Raw genomic sequence first — 25,082 nt, forward strand, 5'->3', positions numbered from 1 at the left:
GAATGTCAAATGTAATAGAAAAATTAAAGTTAAAATGGAGGGATGAAGAGCAACAGTATATGGGATAGCAGTAAAGGAAGCATGTGGGACTTCCAGAGATTTGTGTTGGTGGAGAGAAAAGAGGAGAAATTTGGAAGTAGGTTGATGTTCTGTGATTTCAAAGGTAGGAGGGGTATTAGGGTAAGAAAACCGAGGATTGAATGTTACTGTTGCACCACTTGCATTCACAGGCTGGAAAGTTGCAATAGCACAACAGAGAATAGCTTCTAGCTGTGACCACATGGGAGGATGTCACTCCTATTAAAAGTACCATTTTCCCTAGCTGGTTTGGCTCAGGCTCAGTGGATAGAGCGTCGGCCTGTGGACCAAGGTCCCGTGTTCAATTCTGATCAAGGGCACATACCTTGGTTGCAGGCTCCTCCCCGGCCCGGGGCCCTGGTCGGGGCTTGTGCAGGAGGCAACCAATCGATGTGTTTCTCTCACATCGATGTTTCTCTCTGTCTTTCCCTCTATCTTCCACTCTCCCTAAAAATCAATGAAAAAATATCCCCGGGTGAGAGGATTAACAACAACAGAAAGTACCATTTTGACAAATGTGTTTGTTGACAATCAAACTTAGGTTTCAGCTATAACAACTCAGAAATAATTAACCAGACTTGGGATTCTACATTCTTGGCCATGAGGGGACAATAAGAACAGCAGTGACACTAAACCCTGGAACTCACTGAGCTTATCAGCAAGTAGGGGAGAGTAATTCTGTGCCACAGCATCACTGTGCAGATAATGAGAAAACTTCCGGGAAAGTGTTCAGCACGGTGTCTGGCACATAGTAAGCCTGCAATTATATTTGTTCATTGCTCAGTGAAGATGATTTAATGGAACATTAAACTGGTGTGCAAAGACCACATAAACATCAGAGCAAATTCCAAAGGCTTCTGATATCCTCAGCACCGCATGAGAAAAAGAGAGGACAGATTCTTTTGTAAGCCAGAGTGGGGAGGAAAGCTGCCTGCCTTGGAGGGAAGAGGGTGGCTTTTTGTCCTGATTCTGCTTCCTGCTCTCCTGTACCTTTTGGTTAGCTCCTTACGCAACCTCTCCCTGTATCAGATTGCTGGGAAAAAACCCCAAGGGGCTCAGTCTCGGTAACAATAACTATTTGCACATTTGGAAGATGTGACCATTATTGTTGCTAAAACACTTGCTTTAATTATTTATTGTTTCTTAATGTATGGTTTAGCAATTAGGAGATAGCAATGACAATGTTTTGTGATTTTAATTGTTTAAAAACTGTGTTTTTATAGAAAAAGCAACTGTGGGAAATTGGGTTGACTGGACGGGCAGGAAATAACACCACTATAATTGTGGTGCCAACTTACCTGAATTCCAGCTAAATGAGAAGGAGGAAGACTATAGACCCTTTTGTGAGCTGGCCTTGCAAATCCAAATATAAAAAGTAAGGTCATGGTGGTCACACCTAAATTTGGATTCATTGTGTGTGTTTTCTAAGATAATATTGGGGTGTGACAAAGGGGAAGGAGAGGGGTGACAAGACTAATATTATAGCAAATATTTATTGAGCAGATACTATGTGTCATGTACGGTGAAAAGCATTTTATATACATTATGTCCTTGGCCCTATAGGTAGGCATAACACTTCTCATTTTACAGAAAAAACAACTTGTCGATGTTACACAATAAGAGTGGTTGAGATTTAAAGCCAAGTCTGTGACTCCATTCCATGTGTTTTCCATGATTGTTGCCTGAAAACAGAAATAAAGAGAAAGGATATAAAAATGTTTGCTGCTGCCCAGCTGGTGTGGCTCAATGGTTGAGTGTCGACCTATGAACCAGGAGGTCCTGGTTTGATTCTCAGTAAGGGCACATGCTGGGGTTTTGGGCTCAAACCCCAGTAGGGGGTGTGCAGGAGGCAGCCGATCAATGATTCTCTCTCATCACTGATGTTTCTGTCACTCTCTTCCTCTCCCTTCCTCTCTGAAATCAATAAAAATATATTTTAAAAATATTTTGTGCTGAAAGTTATAAAGAAAGATTTACTAGTACCCGGGTGCCAAAGTTCCCCAGTCTGCAAAGTATGCTTAGTAATAGGATATTTGAACGCTAGTGTGTAATTTTAGCAAATTCTGACCTATATTCGCCTAGAGATACATACCACTGCTGAATGAAAGTTTCCAGTTTGTATTGCTTTTACGTCATTGCAGTGTATAACTTAATGCTTGCCTAAGTGTTGGACCAGGATGTGTTTTTCAGGGCTGCTGTGTTGGCCTCCACCTTGTACTGTGGACGTGGTGACCAACTCTGAAGTCGCTGTTAAATTAGCGAAGGAAGACAATAGCCACATGTCATTTGTGCCAAGCAGCAAACCCTGAGTTTCAGCAGAGGAGGCTGCTATTGTTTCATGAACAAAAGGCATTTTGTCTAACAGAAATGCATCTGGTGGCCACAGCAGATCATCTTTAATCCCCTGTAACAAGTTCAGTAGCTGTCACAACATTTTAGGATAATTTGGGCTTAATTTTAACTGCCCTATTGGCCTGTCATGCAGCATACACAAATCCACACTTCGCTTTATTGATTGGCCTTGGTTTTCTTTCTTACTTTTGTTTTCTGGGTCTAATTTTGTGGTACCACTTCTTGCCAGTCACCCAAGCAGGAAAACTGAGGTCATCTGACCCCTTGTAACCTCTGTTCAGCACATTTCCCAAATGTCTCTGCTCCATTCCTGCCACCTCTGCCACAGTTCAGGTCCTCACTGTCACCTCCCTGAACCACTTCAACAGCTGCCTGCTGGGGCCCTGTCCCCAGGCTTCTCGCCTCAAGCTCCTTCTCCCCACAGTCAAGCATCTTCTATTTAAACCCAAGACTGACCAGTCTCTGCCTGTTTAACACCCACCATGGGTCCTCACTGCCTACAGAATCAAATCCAAGCCCCTGGAATGGCTTTGGGCCCCATCTCCCGCTCTGGGCCACGACCATGACTATGACCTCCTGCAGTGCTGAACTTGTATTTTTGCTGTGCACAGTTCTGTTAGCTGCTTCTCCCCTCTGGGCTTTTTGCTCAAGCTGTCCCCTTTGTCCGAAATACCCTCCATGCCCACCCCATCCTCCAGCCCCCTCCCATCCCTTGCCTACAGTTCAAATGGCACGTCCTCTGGGAAACCCTGCCTCACCACACTGTGAGCCCTCACCCTCTGCTCTCCCGACTCAGGGCGTCCTCCTTTCGTTCCCATGTCTCCAGGAACAAATCTGGTGTTTTTAAAATATATATATATATTTGTTTTGATTTCAGAGAAGAAGGAAGAGGGAGAGGGAGATTAAAACATCAATGATGAGACAGAATCATTGATTGGTTGCCTCCTACACAGCTTTCCCTGGGGATTGAGCCTGTAACCTTGGCATGTGCCCTGATTGAGAATTAAACCGTGACCTCCTGGTTCATAGGCAGATGCTCAACCACTGAACCACACGAGCCGGGCCTGGCTTTTTTTTTAACTCTAACCATCAACACCCTCACTACATTTTATTATAATTCTCTGTTGATGCATCTGTTGTCCTTCTTTAGAATGTTTAAAAGTAGAACAGAAAAAGACCAATGGCTTGTAGTAAAATACACGAGAGATATGATCAGATATGATAGAAAATAATGCAAGTGGCCCTTAAACATATGAAAAGATGTTCAATCTTGCTGATAACAAGAAAAATGTGAATTACTATGTCACTGTTTCTTACCTGCCAAAGTGACATAAATGCAAAAGTTTGACAACATACACTGGGTGAGGCTATGGGGAAGTAGTCATTCTCAGACCCTATTGGTTGGAATACATGATGGTAGAACAAGCATAGAGAATTTGGCAACATCAAGCAATTTTATTTGTGCTTTTCTTCTTTGGTCTGGCTATTGCACAGCTAGCAATCTATCTTAAAGTTGTACTGTAAAATATATGAGAAGATGTGTGCAGAAAGCTATACTTTATAGCACTTTTTGCAATAGCAAAAGATTGAAAACAGCCCGTATGACCATTAATAAGAGGTCTGGTTGAATAATTCTGATAAATCCATACAATAGAGTATTTTGAAGCTGTACAAAAAGTGAGAAGTAGTGATCCCACTTCTTGGAATTTATCCTAAGAATACCGGAACACCAATCAGAAATAATATATGCAGCATTAGTTACAATAACCAAGATCTGGAAACAGCCCAAGTGCCCATCAGTAAATAGGTGGATAAAAAAGCGATGGTACATTTACACCATGGAATACTATGCAGCCACAAAAAAGGAACTCTTACCTTTTGCAATAGCATGGATAAACCTGGAGATTATTATGCTAAGTGAAATAAGCCAGTCAGAGAAAGACAAATACCATATGATCCCACTCAATATGTGGAATCTAATCAACAAAATAAACTGACAAAATAGAACCAGAGGCATGGATACATGGAATAGATGGACAGATCTCTGTGGGGATAGGGGTGGAGGGGATGGAATGAAAGAAGAGATTAGCCAAAGAACATATATGTGTTACCCATATACACAGTCTGGTGATGGCCAGAGGGAGGAGGGGCCAGAGGCGAGGAGAGGCCAGAGGCTGGGTAGAGGTGGGCAAAGGTGGGGAGAGGATGGAGACATCTGTAATAGTGTCAACAATTTTAAAAAATGAAAAATATCTTTATGTAATATCATAGAGTGATTGCCAAATGTGTTAAGTGGAAAAGCAAGTTGGAAAAAAAACATGTGTTTAGTTTGCTACTGTTTTTATGAAAAAGGGGAGGGTATGAATATAAATATATATTTATAGTTTTTACAAGTTTTCCTACAAGAAAAAGGAATGAACAAGATGGAGATGACAAGGATAAAAACTAGACTTCTCTAAATAAATATCCCTGATTTTAAGGATTTTACTTTGGGACCATGTAAATATTTTACTTAATTATAAAATAATTGTTTAGCCAGGCTGGTGTGGTTCTGTGGTTGAGTGTCAACATGGTTCTCAACCTTCCTAATGCTGCGAGCCTTTAATACAGTTCCTCATGTTGTGGTGACCTCCAACCATAAAATTATTTTTGTTGCTACTTCGTAACTGTAATTTTGCTACTGTTATGAATCGTAATGTAAATATATGATATGCAGGATGTATTTTCATTGTTTGCAAACCACAGGTTGAGAACCGCTGAATTAGAAGGTCACAGTTTGATCCCCAGTCAGGACACATGCCCAGGTTGTGGGGTGCAGGCTTGATCCCCAGTGTGGAGTGTGCAGGAGGCAGCCGATCAATGATTCTCTCTCATCATTGATGTTTCTATCTCTCTCCCCCTCTCCCTTTCTCTCTGAAATCAATAAAAACATATTTTAAAAATAAAATAATTGTTTAAATCTCTAAAAAATGAAACAAAACAAAAAAATTAAACCTAAATATGTAGTGAGTTGGCAGAATAATTTCATAGGGAAGAACTAACTGATTTTTCTCCTCTATTTTACTTCGCTCCAGTCTTTTGCCACCAGAATTGCTGACCCTAAGCCCAGAGTGGATTGTGAGAGTTGTCACAGTCTTTAAGGCAAAGCGGAAGCCTGCATTTCCCATGATGGATTCATGGGAGGTCCCCAGCCAAAAACCATGATCTCCTCTATTTTCTGCTTTTGTTACTAAAAAATTAATTTTCCTCATTCAGGTTCTTCCTTCCTTTCTCTTTTCAGCATCTTGCAAACCTCAAATGACGACCCAGTGGGCAGGTTCCCATCTTCCACTAGGAGGTTTCAAACTTGGATGCCGTGAAACATGCCAGCTCCAAGGACACAAATAGGTCATTTTCAGAGAGGAGCTTTCACCTGACCATAGAGACCCCTTGACTATAGTCACCAGAACTAGGTCACCTAAGAAAGAATAAGCAAGCTTCGGAAACTGCAGAGGGCCCACGTGGAGATAAAGAAGAGGCACCGCAGGTCATGACCAAAGGACATGACAGGAAGGCGTTTTCTACTGAGGAAGATCAATATCCAGGACTCTGGTGAGAAGATGAGTGGCTTAAACAAGAAGCACTCCTGTCTGTGTCACAAGTCAGTTCTCTGAAGTTGGGGGGCAAGATGCTTATTTGGGATCTACATCTGTGAACAGAAAGAGGCTGGAGTAGGACTGGGCAGAGGAAGAAGCTGACCTGTAATAAGGGCTCAGCCAAGCCTTGGCCCACCAGGAAAATAACTGTCCAAGTAGCAGTGGACATGACTGGCTGTTCGAGCCCCACCTCACTTAGTCCCCTGACACCGGCTGCCCGCTAATAGAGCTTGACCTCAGACAAAAGAGGCAGCTCCCTGCAGCTTAAGCAGACCCTGAACTTGCTGACGGCTGGAGGCCGTCCGCTGACAGCATTTCCCACAGCTGAGATACAGCCCTTCCTTGAAGGGGGACCGCTGGTGCATCTCTCTGCCTCCTGCACTAGCAAACGTCTCCATAGTCAGCACAGTGTTTTATGTTCATGTGTCTCAACAAACAAAAGAGAGCCCCATCTATTTAATGCTGAATTTGAAATTACTATTAGAATTTATATTCCATGGATTATCAGGTGATCAGCATTATATTTTTGGGCAGGCTGGAATTAGCTGTTCATTCATTCATTTCACAAATATTTATTAAATATCTATTGCATAGCAGTCTCTGAAAATTGAAGTATGGATAAAAATGCCTTTTCCATAAACTCCTGGGAATTAGATTCTAGTGGGAAAGCAGACAAAATGGACAAAACAAAGTGGTAAGAGTTAAAAAAGATAGGTATACACAATATACCATAGAAATTGAAGGAGAAAATGCTTGGCTATGCCTGCAGGCATCTTCCTAGAAGAGGAGGTGTGGGCTCTGGCTCTGAGGACAAGAAGTATTTGCATACAAATGTTATAGGAAGAACCAATTGCATGTATAAAGGCTCGGAAGAATGAAAGAGCTTCCCATATTATGGGAACCATAAATAGATTGCTTATGAGCAAGGCACAGATTGTGTTTGAGGAAGTATTAGAACTTGGGATTGGAAAGAAATATACACACACACACACACACACACACACACACACACACACACACAATAGTTTGGTGAAGACCAAAGGAAGGGGAGGCGGGGGCGGGTGAAGGTAGGCAAAGGGGGGAAGTAGGGGGACATCTGCAATAATGTCAACATAAAAATTTTTTTTGTCTACTCCAAGTTTTCTAAATGCAGCTAACCATGGTTTGAGGTTTTTGCTTGCTTTTTTTGCAAGAACACCCCTCTGCAGAACGTTCTTTGGGCAATGTTGATTGACCCTGCCAGGCCATCTGTGACAAGCCTGTTCTAGATCTAGTACCTGAGCAGGTCTGTTCTGACTTGATATTGATAGATAAGGAAAAGATATTATTGGATGCAATTCCTGGGAATGCTACCACTGCATCTGTCTGTTCTTGGAGGTTGGAATACTGAACTCTGTTGGAAGGAACACCCTCTCTGTGTCATAAAGAGTCCTTAGCAACCAGTCTATTGAGGCCACAGACAAGGAGAGTAAAGACCAGAGTCTTTGAGTCTTGCTGGTGCAGATATACTGGTCTGAGGAAGCCGAGGAACCAAATCCAGTGGCACAGTTCAGGCCTTGGCCATAATGTCTATTGCATATCGAGAGCCCATCTCTGCCACAGTGGGAAAACGCATGATTTTTACAGGTAAAGAGATTTTCTGTATGCTTTCACAAGGAGATCTAAACTTTATCCCTCACCCATATGATGCTCATATATGATACTCACATAATGGATACAAGAATTGGCCCTGATCAGGTAGTTCAATGGGTTAGAGCAGTGGTCGGAAAACTGCGGCTCGCAAGCCACATGCGGCTCTTTGGCCCCTTGAGTGTGGCTCTTCCACAAAATACCACGTGCGGGCACGCATGTACATTGCGATTAAAACTTCGTGGCCCATGCGCAGATGTCGGTATTTTGTGGAAGAGCCACACTCAAGGAGCCAAAGAGCCGCATGTGGCTCGCGAGCCGCAGTTTGCCGACCACTGGTTAGAGTGTCATCGATATGCCAAGGTTGTGAGTTTGATTCCCTGTCAAGGCACATATAAGAATCAACCAATAAATGCATAAATAAGTGGAACAACAAATTGATGTTTCTCTCTCTCCTCCCCTCTCCTTCTCATCAACCAATAAATAAAAAAGAATGACATAATTATTCTACATATATTTATTTTGTATGATTTGCTACTCTCATTGTGCATACTCAGCCTGGGCATCTACACTGTGCTTCCATAAACAGATCTGTGACATCCCAGTTCTCACTATAGCTGAGCCTTCACAAATTCTATATCATAGTTTGTTTTGTGTAAGAGGAACTACTTTGATGCTAATAAAAAGTATACCTTGATCAAATTTTAATTATTATTGATTTAAGCTTGAGGTACTTTTATAAACTTGACATATCTGCTTGACAAAACCTTGAGCAAGGTGTGCACTTGACCTAGTAAAATTGTTGGCTTGCGTTTTGTTCCTTTAACTTATCCGAAATGATTTGGGTGGTGTATGTGTGTAGAATTAGAATAAGATGTAATTAAATGGAATCTACTAGTTGTGATAAGTCTGTAAGAAAGAAACTAAAATTCATCTTATTTCCTTTATAGGTTTAAATAATGATCATATTTTATGAGCATATCCCCTTGCTTCTATGTCAACTCCCACTCCAGTCATCAGAGATCTGGCCCCAGCTATTTGCCATTGACTGACTTGTTTACATGCACATGTGTACAAGGATCACAATTGTGAACCTGTACTCCATGACCAGCAAACAAACAAAACAAAAATAACTTTATCAACTGGAGTAATGTGCTTCCTTGCAGATCCCTTTGCTTAAAATATACAGGTTCTACTCATTTCCAAAGTTACTTAGGTCATCTCCTCTCCCCACTGCCCCCTCTTCCCCCTTTCAGTGCGGCTGTGTAATACAGTTAGGTTCTCTTGTCACAGACTGAATTTTTTCCTGGAATCTCCTAAATGATTTTTTAAAAATTTATGTACATCAGGTTTGTTCTTTGTGCTGCAAAGTTTATGGGTTTTGACAAATCCATAGGTTCCATACCCACCATTCTAGAATCATACAGAATAGCTCCGCCACTCTAAACACCGCTGTGCTTCAACCTACTCATTTCCCCCTCTTCTCTTCCCAAACTCCTGGCAACCACTGATCTTTTCCTTTTTTTAAAAAAAAAATTTCTTTATTGTTTAGAGTATTATATATAGTATTACATATGTCTCCTTTTCCCCCCTTGAACTCTCCCTGGCCACCAGCCTCCCCTCCCTCTCCTTTTCCCCCCATTGACCCAGCCCCGACCACTCCCACCCCCCAGGACAAGTCCCCACTGCCCCAGTGTCCGGATCATTGGCTATGCTTATAATGCATGCATACAAGTCCTTTGGTTGGTCTTTTACCACCCCACTCCCCTGCCTTCCCTCTGAAGTTTAATGGTCTGTTCAATGCTTCTCTGTCTCTGGATCTATTTTTGTTCATTAGTTTATGTTATTCATTATATTCCACAAATTAGTGATATTTATCTTTCTCTGACTGGCTTATTTTGCTTAGCATAATGCTCTGGTCATCCATGCTGTTGTGAATGGTAAAACTTCCTTCTTTTATAGCAGCATAGTATTCCATTGTGTAGATGTACCACTGTTTTTTAATCCACTCATCTGCTGATGGGCACTTAGGCTGTTTCCAAATCTTCGCTATGGTAAATTGTGCTGCTATGAACATAGGGGTGTATATGTCCTTTCTGATTGGTGTTTCTGATTTCTTGGGATATATTCCTAGGAGTGGGATTACTGTGTCAAATGGAAGTTCCATTTTTAATTTTCTGAGTAAATGTCATATTGTCTTCCACAGTGGCTGCACCAGTCTGTATTCCCACCAGCAGTGCATGAGGGTTCCTTTTTTCTCCGCATCCTCACCAGCACTTGTTTGTTGATTTGTTGATGATAGCCATTCTGACAGGTGTGAGATGGTATCTCATTATTGTTTTGATTTGCAGCTCTCAGATGATTAGTGACTTTGAGCAAGTTTTCATATGTCTCTTGGCCTTCTGTACGTCCTCTTTCGAAAAGTGTCTATTTAAGTCCTTACCACTGATCTTTTCACTGTCTCTATAGTTTTGCCTGAATGTCATGGAGCTGGAATCATACACTATGTAGCCTTTTCGGATTGGCTTCTTTCACTTGCCAATATGTATCTAATGTTCCTGCATGTCTTTTGTGGCTTAATAGTTCATTTCTTTTTATCACTGAATAATGTTTCATTGTCTGGATGTACCACAATTTGTTTCTTTACTCACCTATGAAAGGAAGTTTGGATTGTTTGCAGTTTTTAGCAATTCTGAAAAAGAGTTCTATAAACATTTGTGTGCTGACTTTGTGTGGCTATGTTTTCAAAATCAATCTGGTAAATACCTAGGAATGTGACTCTGATCCAAATCCAAGAGATTTATGGAATAATTAATAGGGGGTGTTCAATTTAAAAGGCACCATAAGAGATCATCTAATTTAACCCATCATTTTTCAGTTGGGAATGCTGAGGTTCAGAGAGCTAAGTGACTTGCTCAAGATCACACAGCCTTGATCAGAAGGCTGTAAGCCTCTGCCTGCCCCCCTTTTATATGATGTATTTATGTGTATTACATCCTGATATCCGACTGAATAAAAATAGGAATGTATTTAGTCAGCCATCCTATATCTACTAGAAAATCTGCTCATATAAACCAGGAATATTGCAGAATTCTACTGTATAAAGGAATGATCACAATTTCTGTTAGAAATGTATTAGAATTGGAAATACTCTCTAGGACATGGCTGAAAGCAATATGATGAATGAAACTATAAGTGGTAGGAGAAATACTACATAAATGTGTATGTAATTTTGAAAAGCATTGCTCCATTAGCCTGGGTTTCAGACCCATTTATTCATCTCATTTTTTGCCCCGTGAAACTGCCACACTAATAGTTATGTCTCGAATTCAATTATTTCAAAAATAGAAAATGACTTCACACTGAACTGCCAGTGGTTTCCTTTTTAAAGAAAGAATAAAATATTCCTGACTGCAAATTCAGCGTCAGTCTCAACACTATAATTCACGAAGCAAATAGTTTAGATTTTTAAAAACGAAATTATGACAAAAGCTTACACATTTTAATGGCACTAAAACATTTGGTTGGCTAATCTGCATTTTATTCTATAATCATAGAATGTGATTTGCCTGAGGGACAGCAGTTCCAAACCAATCCTTCCCTAAACTGCTGGTCATCTAAGTCATCGCTAATGCGATTTGCAAGAAAAATCATTAGTTGCTGCTACCACTTTGAAAACATCTAAACCAAGAGAACTTCTAAGGACAAGCTTTGTCTCATACTCTAGTTTTTCTGTGTTGTTTTGTGTGTGTGTGTGTGTGTGTGTGTGTGTGTGTGTGTGTGTGTTAAGTCATCGCTAATGCGATTTGCAAGAAAAAATCATTAGTTGCTGCTACCACTTTGAAAACATCTAACCAAGAGAACTTCTAAGGACAAGCTTTGTCTCATACCCTAGTTTTTCTGTGTTGTTGTTGTTGTTGTTGTTGTGTGTGTGGTTTTTTTTGTTTAGAATAATAAATGCCTTTATTACATAAACTAAGATGGGAAGAAAGACTTATTTGCCTTTCTGGATTTTGATTTAACTGTCCAAAGTCAATACCCTATAGATTACATTAATAAAGCCTCTTTAAATCAGGAAGAAATACTCAGGATTAAGCAAAAAAAAAATGTTATTGTTGAAACTGTGCTTGAAAAAATTCTTTTGTCAAAGATTAGTTGATTGTTTAGTGTGCAACCTTATAGGAAATGGAAGTAAACATGAAGATCCTATTTCAGGAAACCAAGGTGATAAACTTAGACACAATTTTGGCTTTTCTCTTACCTTTTCTGACCTCAGTTTTCGCATCTGTAACTTGTGAATAGTAGTACCTATTCCATAAGGTTTGCTATGATGATTTAATGAAACGAAGGTGCCTGCATAGACCACAAATTTAACAACATTTTAAAAACTTTTCTTAAGTAGTTGTACTAATTTTTTCCTTGAGAAGCTCATTATTTAGAGGAGGGAGGTGCTGGGAGAGAACACAAAAATCACCCTTAAAATTCTATTTTTTCATAATAAACCAACCAAGTACAGTTTATTCCCAACGTCTGAAGATTTAAGCAAGCTTTTAAAGGGTACAGAGAGCAATAATCTAAGATGATCTAAACGAGTGGCTTTGAAACTGTAATGTGTATATTAATCACCTGGGGAGTCCTGTTAAAATGCAGATGCTGGTACCGTTGGTCTCGACTTGGGAGCCTGGGAATCTACAATTCTACCAAATTCCCAGGTGATGCTATGCTGTGGTCCAGGGGCCACACATTGAGTAATGAGGATCTAAACTTGTCTGGCTCCACTATTTACTACTGTGACCTTGGACAAGATATTTTCCTCTCTGTGTCTCAGCTATAACATCTGTACAACAGCAATAATACCCCCTTCATAGGGTTTCTGGGAATTTCAAGTGAGTCAATGTACACAGAACACTTAGAACAGTACCTCGCATGTGGTGAGTGCCATGGACGTGTTAACTATGATCATCTGATGCAGATCACTAGCAATATCAGTAAACTGCGGGCTAGTGAAGTCATTGGCCCAGAAGCATTGGTGTTTCTAATCATAGAGCCCACACAAATATATATATTTGTTTTACCTGTTCACTATGGGCCTTTTGGATTTTCCTATAAATCTGACCTAAATAATACTAAAGAAAACAAGCTCCATGAAAAAACTATTATGGTAGAATGGCAGATTTTGGAATATTACTTATAAACCTCATTAAATGCCTGTAATCTCAGTTGATGAAAACGATGTGTCATTCTATGGTCAGGAAGAATAGAAAGAGCTGCGTTGGGTGCCCCGGTGGGAAGTCTTTCATTATAGACATTACACTTGTCTCCTTATTTTGTGTTTGTTTCCTTCTTCTGTCCCCCCGCCCCCTCCTGCAAAAGGAGAGGAAGCACGTGTTGAACTCCAGCAAGGAAGCACTTTACTTTGGACACGTGCTGGGCATGGTCCTTGTCAGTTTCACTCACAGCAGGTGACAAAAAATGAAGTGCCGCACTGTCTTGCTAACCCCAATTGCCAGCACTTATCTCAGAAAAGGGCAAACCTCTCACAGAGCTTAATAAAAGGTCTCTTTGACCATAAGTATCATCTTTAAGAGAATACGCTCCAGGAACAGTCCGAGGCAGATAGAAAGTTATCCATACCTCTAAGCATAATGTCACAGAAAGGCACCGCAACTAGAGTATCTGCTCAAATCATGTATGTGGGGCAGCAGTTTCTAAAAGAAAGGAAATAATTTCTGGAAACTACAGAATTGCAGGAGAGGCGGCCATGTAAAGGGAAGAAATAGGTGCACTGCTTGTCCCTGCTCTGTAGCAAGGCTCTGATGTCACATGGAGACCTACTGCCTCATCTCCAAGCAGAGTCTGAGGAGGACAGAGTTTCTCTGACAAGGACCTAGAACCACCTGAAGAAATCTGGCAGAGCTGAGGGGAATTTGGTTTATTCCTAAACCTCATTCTCATTAGCCAAGGGTCCTGCCTTGGGGAGGGAGGTGGGAGCACCAGAGGGCAGAGCCATAAACCCTAAACAGCTGGAATAAATAGATGTAGCAACTCCCAAGTTCAGTAAACAACGATGGAAACTCACCAGTGCATAATTGGGGGAGGGAGGTGGCTACCGAGGAAAGAAGATCCACGGTGAGCCATGAGATGTGAGCCACATCCAGTTTGGGGTTCTTTGTCACATTCTACTACCAATAGAACAAAGATCTCCCTGGAGGGCTCTCTTAGCTAACCACAATCCCAAATCCAGGGCACTGATTCTCAAAATTTAATATGCTGAAGAACCACTTATGGAGACTTTAAAAAATATATGTACTTTCATTGGTTTCAGAGAGGAAGGGAAAGGGAGAGAGAGACACACATCAATGATGAGAATCATTGATTGGCTGCCTCCTGCACGACCCCTACTGGGCATCGAGCCTGCAACCCGGGCATATGCCCTTGCAGGAATCGAACCCGGGATCCTTTCAGTCTGCAGGCCGACGCTCTATCCACTGAGCCAAACTGGCTAGGGATGGAGACTTTTTTGAATCCAGAATTCCCCAAATTCGGAGTTTCTGCGGCCCTGGCACCTGCATGTTAAACAAGCACACCAAGAGAAAGTGATACAGGATGCCACGTGACACAGCAGGGGAACACAGCAGGCCCCAGGGCGATAGGACCTGTGCCCACTCTACTCCTGGAAGCTCACACGCCTTCCAGTTCTATTACTCTGTGAGGTCTAACTTGCCTCCAGTTAGAAGATCGGAAGTCTCAGTTCACAGCCACTGAATTTTAAAAGTAATTTAGAAGCCCACAATTTTAAAAAGAAGAACAGAAATATCTGTATACTTCAAATTAATGTGCATTATATCATTCTGTAAGTGGTTATGTAAAAATGAAGTAAAAATTTCAGCCCAATGAATTATGTCACTGATGACAGGATAATTAGGAATCTAAGTAGTCGAAATGTATGCAAACAAAGCTATCTGAAGTTTAGGAAGACTAGTGAATAAATGTTGACAGCATTCACGTCTGACAAATTCTTTGTTCATAGCAAGGAAATAATACCTCCTACATCTCTTTCTATTAGAGGTTTTTCAGACTCTTTCAAACTCCAATTTACAAGCTAAGTAGCTATTACCACCCTCTTTTCACAAAACAGAAGCAGAACAAAGTAGACATGCTAGTCATGTGGGCTAAGTAAAGAAATTTTTTTAAAAAGCAAACCTACGATTGTACAATCCTAGGAACTGACGTGGTAAATCTCATTCATGTCCTTTCCTGAGGCTTGTGTGGCCACTTAGAACACAGGATCCACCTTAGAGCCACACTCACTTCCCTATCACCGCCCTTCACACGGTATGCATGTGCCTATGCACGCACATACCCACCCTTTGACATGTGGAAATGCCCTGAGGAATGTCGACGCCTCTTGTCTGCAGGGATACAAAAAAAAAAAAAAAAGATTGCTTATCATTGACCTGGGACATATAATTACTCAGAAGATAAATATTGAGATGAGAGTTTGCAGTAAATCCCCAATACTGTGATAACTCCACCTTTGCTTCCCAGGGAAGGGCATGCTGCGGAAACACTGTCTAGCTATGGATTATTGTGTGTGAGGACTATACACTAGGAAGTTATTTACATTAGTCTACATACACGTCAAGAACCCCATTAATCATTGTTAAGTAAACAACTCCCTGCTGCTCCTCCCCCAGGGCACTCTGAGCCCTGACAGCGGCCAGGAGAGGCTGTCATTCACAACCAGCCTGGAAGGCTGCAAGCCTCTGCACTCATGGTTTGGGGTTTGAGGCCCATGGGCGTCCTGGCCCACAGCATTTTCATCTGGCTGCAGTCACAGTGTTCATGGCTCTGGAGGACGACTTTGGAAGAGTGATAGCCTTTTGCAACATCCAGCCTTTAGGCCAGACTGTCTCAAACATTATCTCCAAATTTGGATGAGAGTTTGTCCAGCCATTTTTGTGCGATGATGTAACAAACTCAGACAGAAACTACATGTGAATGTTCACCTCACCACTGTGATTCACCTGACATGATGACAGAGTGCTTAGCTTAAAATGTTTTGACTTTGAAACATACATGTGGGGGCTGAGAGTTGAATCTATCTCAACATCTTTCCAGCAACAATATGACCTCAAATTTTTCAAAGAGAGCAAGACCAGCATTCTGGGCCATTATACTTGCTTGGGGTAAAAAATAAAATCTCTCCCTTTTTATGTTTTGAACTTTATTTCCCTGTTTAATGATAGCTGTTCATGTATTCGTCTAGCTCCCATCATTAGTTGATATGTATTACCTACTGTTAGAGTCAAATAAATCATGTCAAGTGCAAATAAGAGGACCACCATAACATGTTAACTAGACTGAACTCGTGGCCACAACCTAAATGTAGTGGGTTTGTGCTGTCAACTTACCTAAGCTAGAACTGTGTTTCCCAGAATGCTTTGCTCTGCATAGCTTTGGGGTAGGCTGGGCCACAAAAGACATTTGTGTGCGATGTGGAAGGCGGATGTGAAGTGATGGACACATTTTTTCCATGCTCAGAAGGTGGGTGCGGGCCACCAGGGGATGTTGCAGCCCATGCTCACTGTTGCTGATAAGTTGGCTCACCTCATTGGTCTGGGGCAGCTCCTTCAGAGCATTCCATGCTTCCTTCTTCAGCTTCATTGATTTCTTTTTCTTTTTTAAATATATTTTTATTGATTTCAGAGAGGAAGGGAGAGGGAGAGAGAGAGAAACATCAATGATGAGAGAAAATCATTGATCGTCTGCCTCCCACACTGGGGATAGGAGACTGTAACCTGGGCATGTGCCTGACTGGGAATTGAACCATGACCTCTTGGTTTATAGGTTGACGCTCAACCACTGAGCCACGCTGGTTGGGCAGCTTCATTGATTTTGGGGCCAGGTATTTAGCACTGTGACAAAAAGGCCCATTTTTCACTTACATCAACCAATTTGGAGGCTTAGAGGCATAAGAGACCTATTTGGGTCCAGTTAATCCCTGTAGGTTGCAATTTATCTTACAAACCCACATTGCCTTGACCCACTGCTTTGATGTGTTGCTTGTTAACCAGCATCTGAATCACTTTGCTGACCTGGTGGGGGTCGCCGCTCAGTGCTGGGTATACCACGGCCAGAGTTGTTCTTGTGAAGCTGGGTATTTTGGTGCTCCAGCTGGGGGTGGGGAGCAGGACTTCCGGTACTCACCTTCTTCCTGGTTCCAGCTTCAAAGGCTAGGCAGACGGCACCAAGGGCCACCTAATGTGGAGTACACTAAAAACGTTTGTGGAGGGAAGGCATGAATGAGCTGAAGGGTTGACAATTCCTTGAGAAGTTTGCAGTCTAAGGCCCTTTCCTCCACCGTACTATCTATAGGCTCCGATTTATATGCTTCACCAATAATTCTGCTATCGAGAGAGTCATCTGGATACTGTTTATCTCTAAACCGGGTCAATAATGATCTTAGCACAGAGGACAATGCAGAAGGAACGCACCATTGTTCACTATTTTTGTTCATTTCTTTCCCTGGAGTAGATGAGTGTGCTGTTGGAAAGAAGAGGGAGTGCTCCATAAGATCTTCCTCTCTCATTCAACACTGCTTTCCCCATGTTTTATATGGTTTGTTCACTAACAGAGTGCTGCCGAGAGCAAAATATAGAAACAGATTTTAGAGAAGAAGCTTCTGTCCACCTGCTTCCTCCAACCTGTATTCTAAGCACCCAGGCGCTCCTCTCTCCACCCTCCTACAGAGCTTTCCAGGGCGCTGCTTGCTTGTGTTCCTGATCTTTTAAGACAGAGATTTGCTTTTTAGTAGAAATAGAAAAGTAAAGATATTGCAGATGCATTGTGGGAAGCAATGGGTGGGAGTCAGACGGTTCAAAGGGAATGCATTTAACCCCCTCCATCTTCCAGGGGCCCAGCTGCTGCTCATGGGTCTCTCTGTGGGAGGCAGTCTGCTGTAAGAAATACGAGAAATGGAGAGCACAGTAGGACTCCCCACTTTAGCCTTTTTAAGTGACAAACAAGTGTGAAGTAAGGAGGCTGCAACCACAAGGGGTTACCAAAGAAAACGTAGAAAAATAACTCAGAAAAGATGGCAATCTACAAAGTCCTCCTCCCCAAGAGAGAAGGGAACAGAAAAGAAAAGAAAAAATAACAGAATTCATCCTCTCCCTTTTTTTATTAACTAGAAATTAGAAACTAGAAAAAGATCTGTAGTTGTTAAGTCGTTGCATTTCTCCCCACTGATAATTAGCACCAGATGGAGCAAAATAATGTCATTTTATAATTTGTGGACACTGCAATAGTAAATGGGTTAAAGAGAGTTCAGCTAATGGGTCCACGTGTATCGCTTTCATTTCTTCGTCTGCTGCCAGCAATAGCCAGCGTTTGAAGAGGGTGGGCAACTGTGAGATGTTTCATATGAAACTACACATGTCACCGTGGTCTGACGAATGGACACTGGCAGTGATGTTGGAAATCTGCTTAACATTCCCTTTCTCTTACACGGACAGCAGGAAAATGGAACCGAGTCCCATCCCCACATTTCACATGCATTTGATTGGAGGCTTATACTTTTTAAATTACAAATTCTAATTTTTCAGACCTGTGTGCTGACTTCATCGATCTCTCCAAGTCCTGCACAAGACTCACATTTTCCATGACTAATTCTCATCGATCACGCCTTTCGTTGAATTTCTTTTTTATTGAAAGGCAGCCTTGCCCAGCTCTGGGCTAGCTGTTCAGTGTGTAGGACAGTTTTCTTAGCTAGATTATAAGTTCTCTGAGGGCCGGATCAAGCCTGATCATTTTGCCTCCTCAGCCTAACACTGAGCATGTAGTAAGCACTTAGGTAACTTTTAAATAGCTATCATCATTAGTCAGTTTAATTTCACAAGATTTTAGGTTTTAATATATGTTATTCATATTTATGCATAAATCACAATGCAAAGCAATATATAAAACTGAATTTTTTTGTTCCAACTCTCTCCTTTCTAACAGACTATTTCTCTTCTGTTGAGCTAGCAAATCTTGACACCTTTGTATTACAACATTTGCAAAGGTATAAAGACAAATGCCCGGAAGTTGTACTATTGTTCCTGGCTTGTGATTTAAAAAAAAAAAAAGACTAAGCAATAACTAAATTTCAATTCTAAATGTTTTGCTACACTTGTAAAGAAAAGTGTTTCTAAGTGAAAAATTATTATCTGTATTTAAAAAACTGAATCAGCCTGGCCAACATGACACATACCTGGGTTGCGGCTTGATCACAAGTGTGGGGGGTGCAGGAGGCAGCTGATCAATGATTCTCTCTCATCCTTGAGGTTTCTATCTCTCTCTCTCCCTCTCCCTTCTTCTCTGAAATCAATAAAAATATATTTTTTAAAAACACAAACTGAATCATTCCTGCAGAAGTATAACACTACTAAGTGTGTTGCTGAGTGGTCTGCACCTGATTGGTTCACATGAGACAGTGGATTTCTCCCTTCCTCCAATCAGGGAGCTCTTTCTATCACATGCATATCACACACGTATTCATTTATTCCACAAACATTTATTGTGTGTCAGGCCCCAGGCTTTCCCTGCATTTGCATATTGGTCAAGGAAGGGAAAGAGACCAAAGGCAAAACAACTCTGGGACCTGCCAATTCTGCTCGTTTAGAGTCAATTAACATCTAATAATATGGTTCAATTATTTACATTTCTTGTAGGGCTTGGGAGTCCCTAAACTGATTTTCCTGTAATTCAGTAAACATATGATTTTATTACCATCACTATGATGACAGCACTTTAGAAAAATTAAGTTGCAATTCATATTGAAAATTTAGGAGATTCTACAAAAAGGTAGATGTAGAAGATGAAATACCTATCTCATACATTTGAAAAGACAATGTACCAGTAGAAAGAAAGCATAAAACAAAGTACTAGACTGCTGGTTGATAGACCGATGTCACATCATGTGTTTAAATGTATTTCAAGAGGAATAGATCCACCAAGAGAGAGTGCCATTTGGGGTTACCGACTAAAGCAGGAATGATTTAATCTAAGAGAGATTTCCTAACATGGTAAATATTAAAACACTAGAGGCCTGGTGCACGACATTCGTGCACTCTGGGTGGGTGGGTGGGGTCCTTCAGCCCGGCCTGCACCCTTTCACAGTCTGGGAGCCCTTGGGGAATGTCCGACTAATGGCTTAGGCCCGCTCCCCACTCCCCACGGGGAGCAGGTCTAAGCTGTTAGTCGGACATCCTTAGTGCTGCCACCACTGCTGTGCTCGCCAGCTGTGAGCCCGAACTCTGGCTGAGTGGTGCTCCCCGTATGGGAACACAATGACCACCAGGGGGCAGCTCCTGCATTGAGCGTCTGCCTCCTGGTGGTCAGTGCATGTCATAGCAACTGGTTGTTCCGCCATTCGGTTGATTTGCATATTACCCTTTTATTATATAGGATAAAGTCCTGTAGCAGTACGCACATTTATATTTCCATGCAACCCTCACCACCACCCACCTTCAGAACTTTTCCATCTTGCAAAATTGAAACTGTGTCCATTGAACTCCAACTCGCCATTTCCCCCTTCCCAGCCCCTGGCAACCACCATTCTACTTTCTGTCCCAATGAAACTGACCCCTTTAGTCATCTTATATAAATGGAATCCTTTTGTGACTGGCTTATTTTACTCAACATAATGTCCTCAAGTTTCATATATGTTGGAGTTTGTGTCACTATTTCCTTTCTTTTTATGATTCATTGTATAAATAACGACTCATTGTATGTTTTAATGGATTGACTTGTCCTCCCTTCCCCCTGACAATTTCATATGTTGAAGCCCCAATCCCCAATGTAATTGTATTTGGAGACAGGTCCTTCATGAAGGTGATGAAGGTTAAATAAGGTCAAGGGATGGGACTCTAATCCCATGAAACTGGTGCCCTTGTAAGAAGGAAGAGGGCCCTAGCCAGTTTGGCTCAGTGAATAGAGCATCAGCCTGCAGACCAAAGGGTCCCAGGTTCGATTCTGGTCAAGGGCACATACCCAGGTTGCAGGCTCCATCCCCAGTGTGGGGCCTGCAGGAGGCAGCCGATCAATGATTCTCTTATCATTGATGTTTCTATCTCTCCCTGAAATTAATAAAAATATATTTTAAAAAAAGAAGGAAGAGGAATGCCAGAGCTCTTTTTCTCCCCATGTGTGCACAGAGGAAAGGCCATGTGAGGACACAGAGGGAAGGGGGCCATCTGCCAAAGCAGGAGAGAGGTCTCACCAGATGTTGGCCCTGCAAGACACTTTGATCTTGGACTTCCAGCCCTCAGAACTATAAGAAAAGAGGTTTCTGTTGTTTCAGTCACCTACTCTAGTATTTTGTTATAAAGCCCTAACACACTCATATATATCACATTTTGTTTATCTGCCCGTCCATCAACGGACGTTTGGGTTGTTTGACCTTTTGGCTACTGTGAATAATGCTGCTGTGGAATTGCTAGATCCTCCGGTAATTCTCTAATTTCTTGAGGAACCATCACACCATTTTCTACAGCAGCTGTACCATTTTACATTCCCACCAGCAACGCACAAGGATTCCAATTTTTCTCTATCTCTCATTTGAAAAATGCTTAATCTGATATGTGGTTACTGTGAGAAACCTGTGATCACTCAGTCACAACTGTAGATTTGGAACCATTGACCACCTATTCACATGTGGAAGGTTAATTTGCTTTTCTGTAAGCAAGAATGCAACAGTACACAATACCACTTTTGAGGGGGAGGGGAGATTCAAAATAAGCAGAATCATTTGGTGCCATTTTGTATCAGCATCACTTTATAAAAAATTGTTTCAGCATCCTGTGGTGCGAGGTTAGCCAGGGTTATTCATATGGAAAATAACAAAGTCACCTCCTCTTCCCCCGCAGTGCCCTCACCGGAGTCAACTAAAGCACAGTCTCTAATCTAAAGATATCTGGTCTAAAGGTATCAGATCAGATAGCATCTTGGGACCCCCTCCTGAATTGAATTATGGCATTTGTAAACAGGATATTTTTTTATTTCAGTTCCACATTTTACATAATCTTATAGCTCGTAAATGGAATTTAGAAATGTTCACATAGCCTGTAAGCTCTAAATGCAAATAAATCTTTGCTAAGTAGGATATCTTTTTAAAATCCTTCTAATTATTTTCAATTTTTATAGCTTTAAGGAGTCAACTGAGGAATGATTTTCATAAGCATAAAAATAATTAACTCAGAGAAAATTGCAAAAAAAATTTGTAGCAACATTTTTCAGTAAGTATCAACACTCTCCAAATACTTCAACTAATTCAGAATAACTAGTAAACCTTTTAAATTATTCTATACTATTCTTAAGCTGCCTTCTTCTGCACAATCTAAGAATGGGGATACGTACTTCAAATATTTAATATCTGTCGGTTATTCTAAATGTTCCCTAGGAATTATTTACAGTGATTGCAGCACTTTCATTTTTCAGGCCACTTCAGCTGAAAGACAGACTGAAGTAAAATTGGCAAGTGAAAGTCAATATTTAACTGGTACTTCACTCGGACATTTTATTCTAGTTTCTAGCTTCGATGTTTAATAATTGATTGAGGGAAGGAAGCAGGAGTTCGCTGTGTTTGTTCTCAGAGATTTGAACAGAGGAAGAGAAAGCTTGCTGTTAGGTTTGCAGAAGGCCTAATAGACGTTAGGTTAGGTTGTTTGTCCTAGGAGAAAGAGAGAAAGGGAGAGTAAAAATTAAATGACAATGTGGATTGTAAAAAATAATATTTTAGAATTAGGGGCTAAACCTAACAAGATTAGAATGTAACAGGAATAAATATGAACCTTGCACTTAGGGTTAAAAATCAACGGGATGAGTAAAGGGTAGGGAAGACACTCGTGTGATTGGTTAGTGTGGAGGTCATAGCTGACTGTAAACTCAAGATGAGTCCAGATGGTTCCGACAAAGCTGACATAACCACGGAGCTCTGTGTTCCACAAACCAGCGGACTCTGCCTGGCTGGAGCACATTGCAGCGTTCCTTTTGGTTCCGAGTGACGCATTTTAAGGGAGATGTTCATAAATGGAAGAGCCTCGAGAGGCAGGGTGGTGAAGAATCTGAGAATCAGTTACAGGAAGAGCACCCAAAAGAAGAGGATGCCTCCTTTACCCAAGAACTTGGTGTGAGCCTTTCCCTGGGTCGGCCAGGCTGACCAATGAGAGAGGGACTGTCCGCTGGGATTCAGACGAATGCGTGACTGCTACAGCAAAGCAGATTTCAGTTCAGCATATGGAAGAATAATTAGATCTGTCCAAAAATAGAATGTGCTTCTGTGGCTGGAAATATTTTGGCAGTTGGATGAGCACCAGCTGAGGGACAGAACCCAGGGTACAGGTTGTACCTGCCCACCCCAGGGGCTGCAGCAACCCAAAGCTCCCAGAACACGCTGCAAACACGTCCTTTCTGCCAATGTTGTGGCTAGTGTAACTGGATTTAGGGCTGTCTTCATGTGATTTCCAAACAACCAACTGGCAACCCAAGTGGATTAATATGTCTAGTAGTACAACAGGGCATCTATTTATTTTAGCACAGGAATTTTGGCCGTGGCCACTACTGCAGAAGCCACCAGAAATCATCACCAATAGCACTACACTACTGCCCTCAGAGCCTCTGAATAGCAGCTGAAACATGGAAATATTTGAAGAGGAAATTACCTTCCTATCTTCCCATAAGAGTACCAGTTTGATACCCTTCCTTGGTTCTGAGAATATATGAGTTACAATTTCAGAAGCCAAGACTAGATGCTTTTAAGAATCAAAACACCAACACGGTTAGTCTTGGTATATTAATTAACATATTTCAGAAGTGACTTGGCACTTCTACTTCTTTAGAAACAATATCGATGGTATAAAGCCGTGGTTCTCCAACTTTATCATGTGTCAAAGTCACGTGGAGGGATTGTTAAGGCTCAGATTGCTAGGCCTACCTTCAGAGTTTGTGTTTCAGGAGACAAGAGATGGGGCGTGAGAGTTTGCATTTTGAATAAGTTCTCAAATGCTTATGTTGCTGGTCCGGAACCACACTTTGAGAACTACTGACATAATGAATGAATGAACACAGCATAAGAAGCCATGTTATAATCAGCAAATTGCTAGTGTCTATAGGATTGGTATGCAGGAGCTGGCTTGTACCTTCTGATTGTTAGCAACTCTTTTCAACTCTGCATTCAGTGACATCAGCTTGGTAGTTTGAAACTGGTCATGGTGGAAATATTTACACCACAGATATTGGTATATGCTAACACCATAATTTTTTTCCCCTCTGAATGCCAGGGTTAAATATTTACCAGTAAACCATTGCTATAGACTCACAGCAGAAGGAAAATATTGGATGATCTAATGTCTAATGTAACATTGCTCAAATTCACTTCACTCATGGATTTAATAAGTATTTCTTGAATCCTGGCTACATAAGCACAGCAGTATTTTTTCAATTATAATGTGCTGAAAGGATTTAATAAGCATGGATTAAAGCAGACAATGAAATACGGTTTCATGTATTAGTCATTTGCTGTAAGAAATATTCAACATTTGATCCATTTCATAAATGTGTATTAAAATTATGAAAATGAACATAAACCAGTGATCATTAAAAGTGCATTATCGAGCCCTAGCCGGTTTGGCTCAGTGGATAGAGTGTCGGCTTGTGGACTGAAGGGTCCGGGTTTGATTCCAGTCAAGGGCACATGCCTGAGTTGTGGGCTCGATCCCTGATAGGGGGCGTGCAGGAGGCAGCCAATAAATGATCCTCTCTCATCATTGATGTTTCTATCTCTCTCTCCCTCTCCCTTCCTCTCTGAAATCAATAAAAATATATTTTTTTAAAAGTGTGTATCAAAGATTAAGAAATAAAAGTGCATATCAGTTCATTATCTTCACCATCTAACATTTACTGCTTAGAATATGTCAGATACTATTCTAAGTTTACATGAATTATCTCATTTAATTCTTATAAAATATGTCACTTAGATACTGTTGTCCTCATTTTATATATTAGAAAAACTGAGTCACAGTAACAGGTATATGATACCTATGTATCAATGTTTATGGAATATCAGGCAGCCATGTTTCATGTGATCTCACATGTAATGTCTTAGAAATCTCACATACAGCATTTCTCAAAGACAGTTTACTGATAATAACCACATTATTATTATACTAGGGGCCTGGTGCACAAAATTCGTGCACTGGGGGGGAGGGTGTCCCTTAGGCCAGCCTGCCCCCTCTCACATACTGGGAGCCCTCAGGGGATGTCCTAGTGACGGCTTAGGCCCGCTCCCTGCTCCCCTTGGGGATAGGGCCTAAGCCGCAGTCTGGCCTCCCTTTGTGGGAGGTGACC

At 41.4% G+C, this 25,082-nt stretch overlaps 1 protein-coding gene across 1 annotated transcript in view; it reads left to right on the top strand.

Moving 5' to 3' along the window:
* Positions 1 to 7,630: 7,630 nt before the first annotated feature.
* Positions 7,631 to 25,082, top strand: part of LOC102258577 (chromosome unknown open reading frame, human C4orf45) — a 70,733-nt gene continuing 53,281 nt past the window's right edge. The window contains exon 1 of the mRNA XM_005860562.1: positions 7,631 to 7,691. Within this exon, the coding sequence (XP_005860624.1) occupies positions 7,631 to 7,691 (61 nt within the window). The remainder of the gene's footprint in view (positions 7,692 to 25,082) is intronic.

Source organism: Myotis brandtii, unplaced genomic scaffold (assembly GCF_000412655.1).
Source record: "Myotis brandtii unplaced genomic scaffold, ASM41265v1 scaffold136, whole genome shotgun sequence".
Lineage (NCBI taxonomy): Eukaryota > Metazoa > Chordata > Mammalia > Chiroptera > Vespertilionidae > Myotis > Myotis brandtii.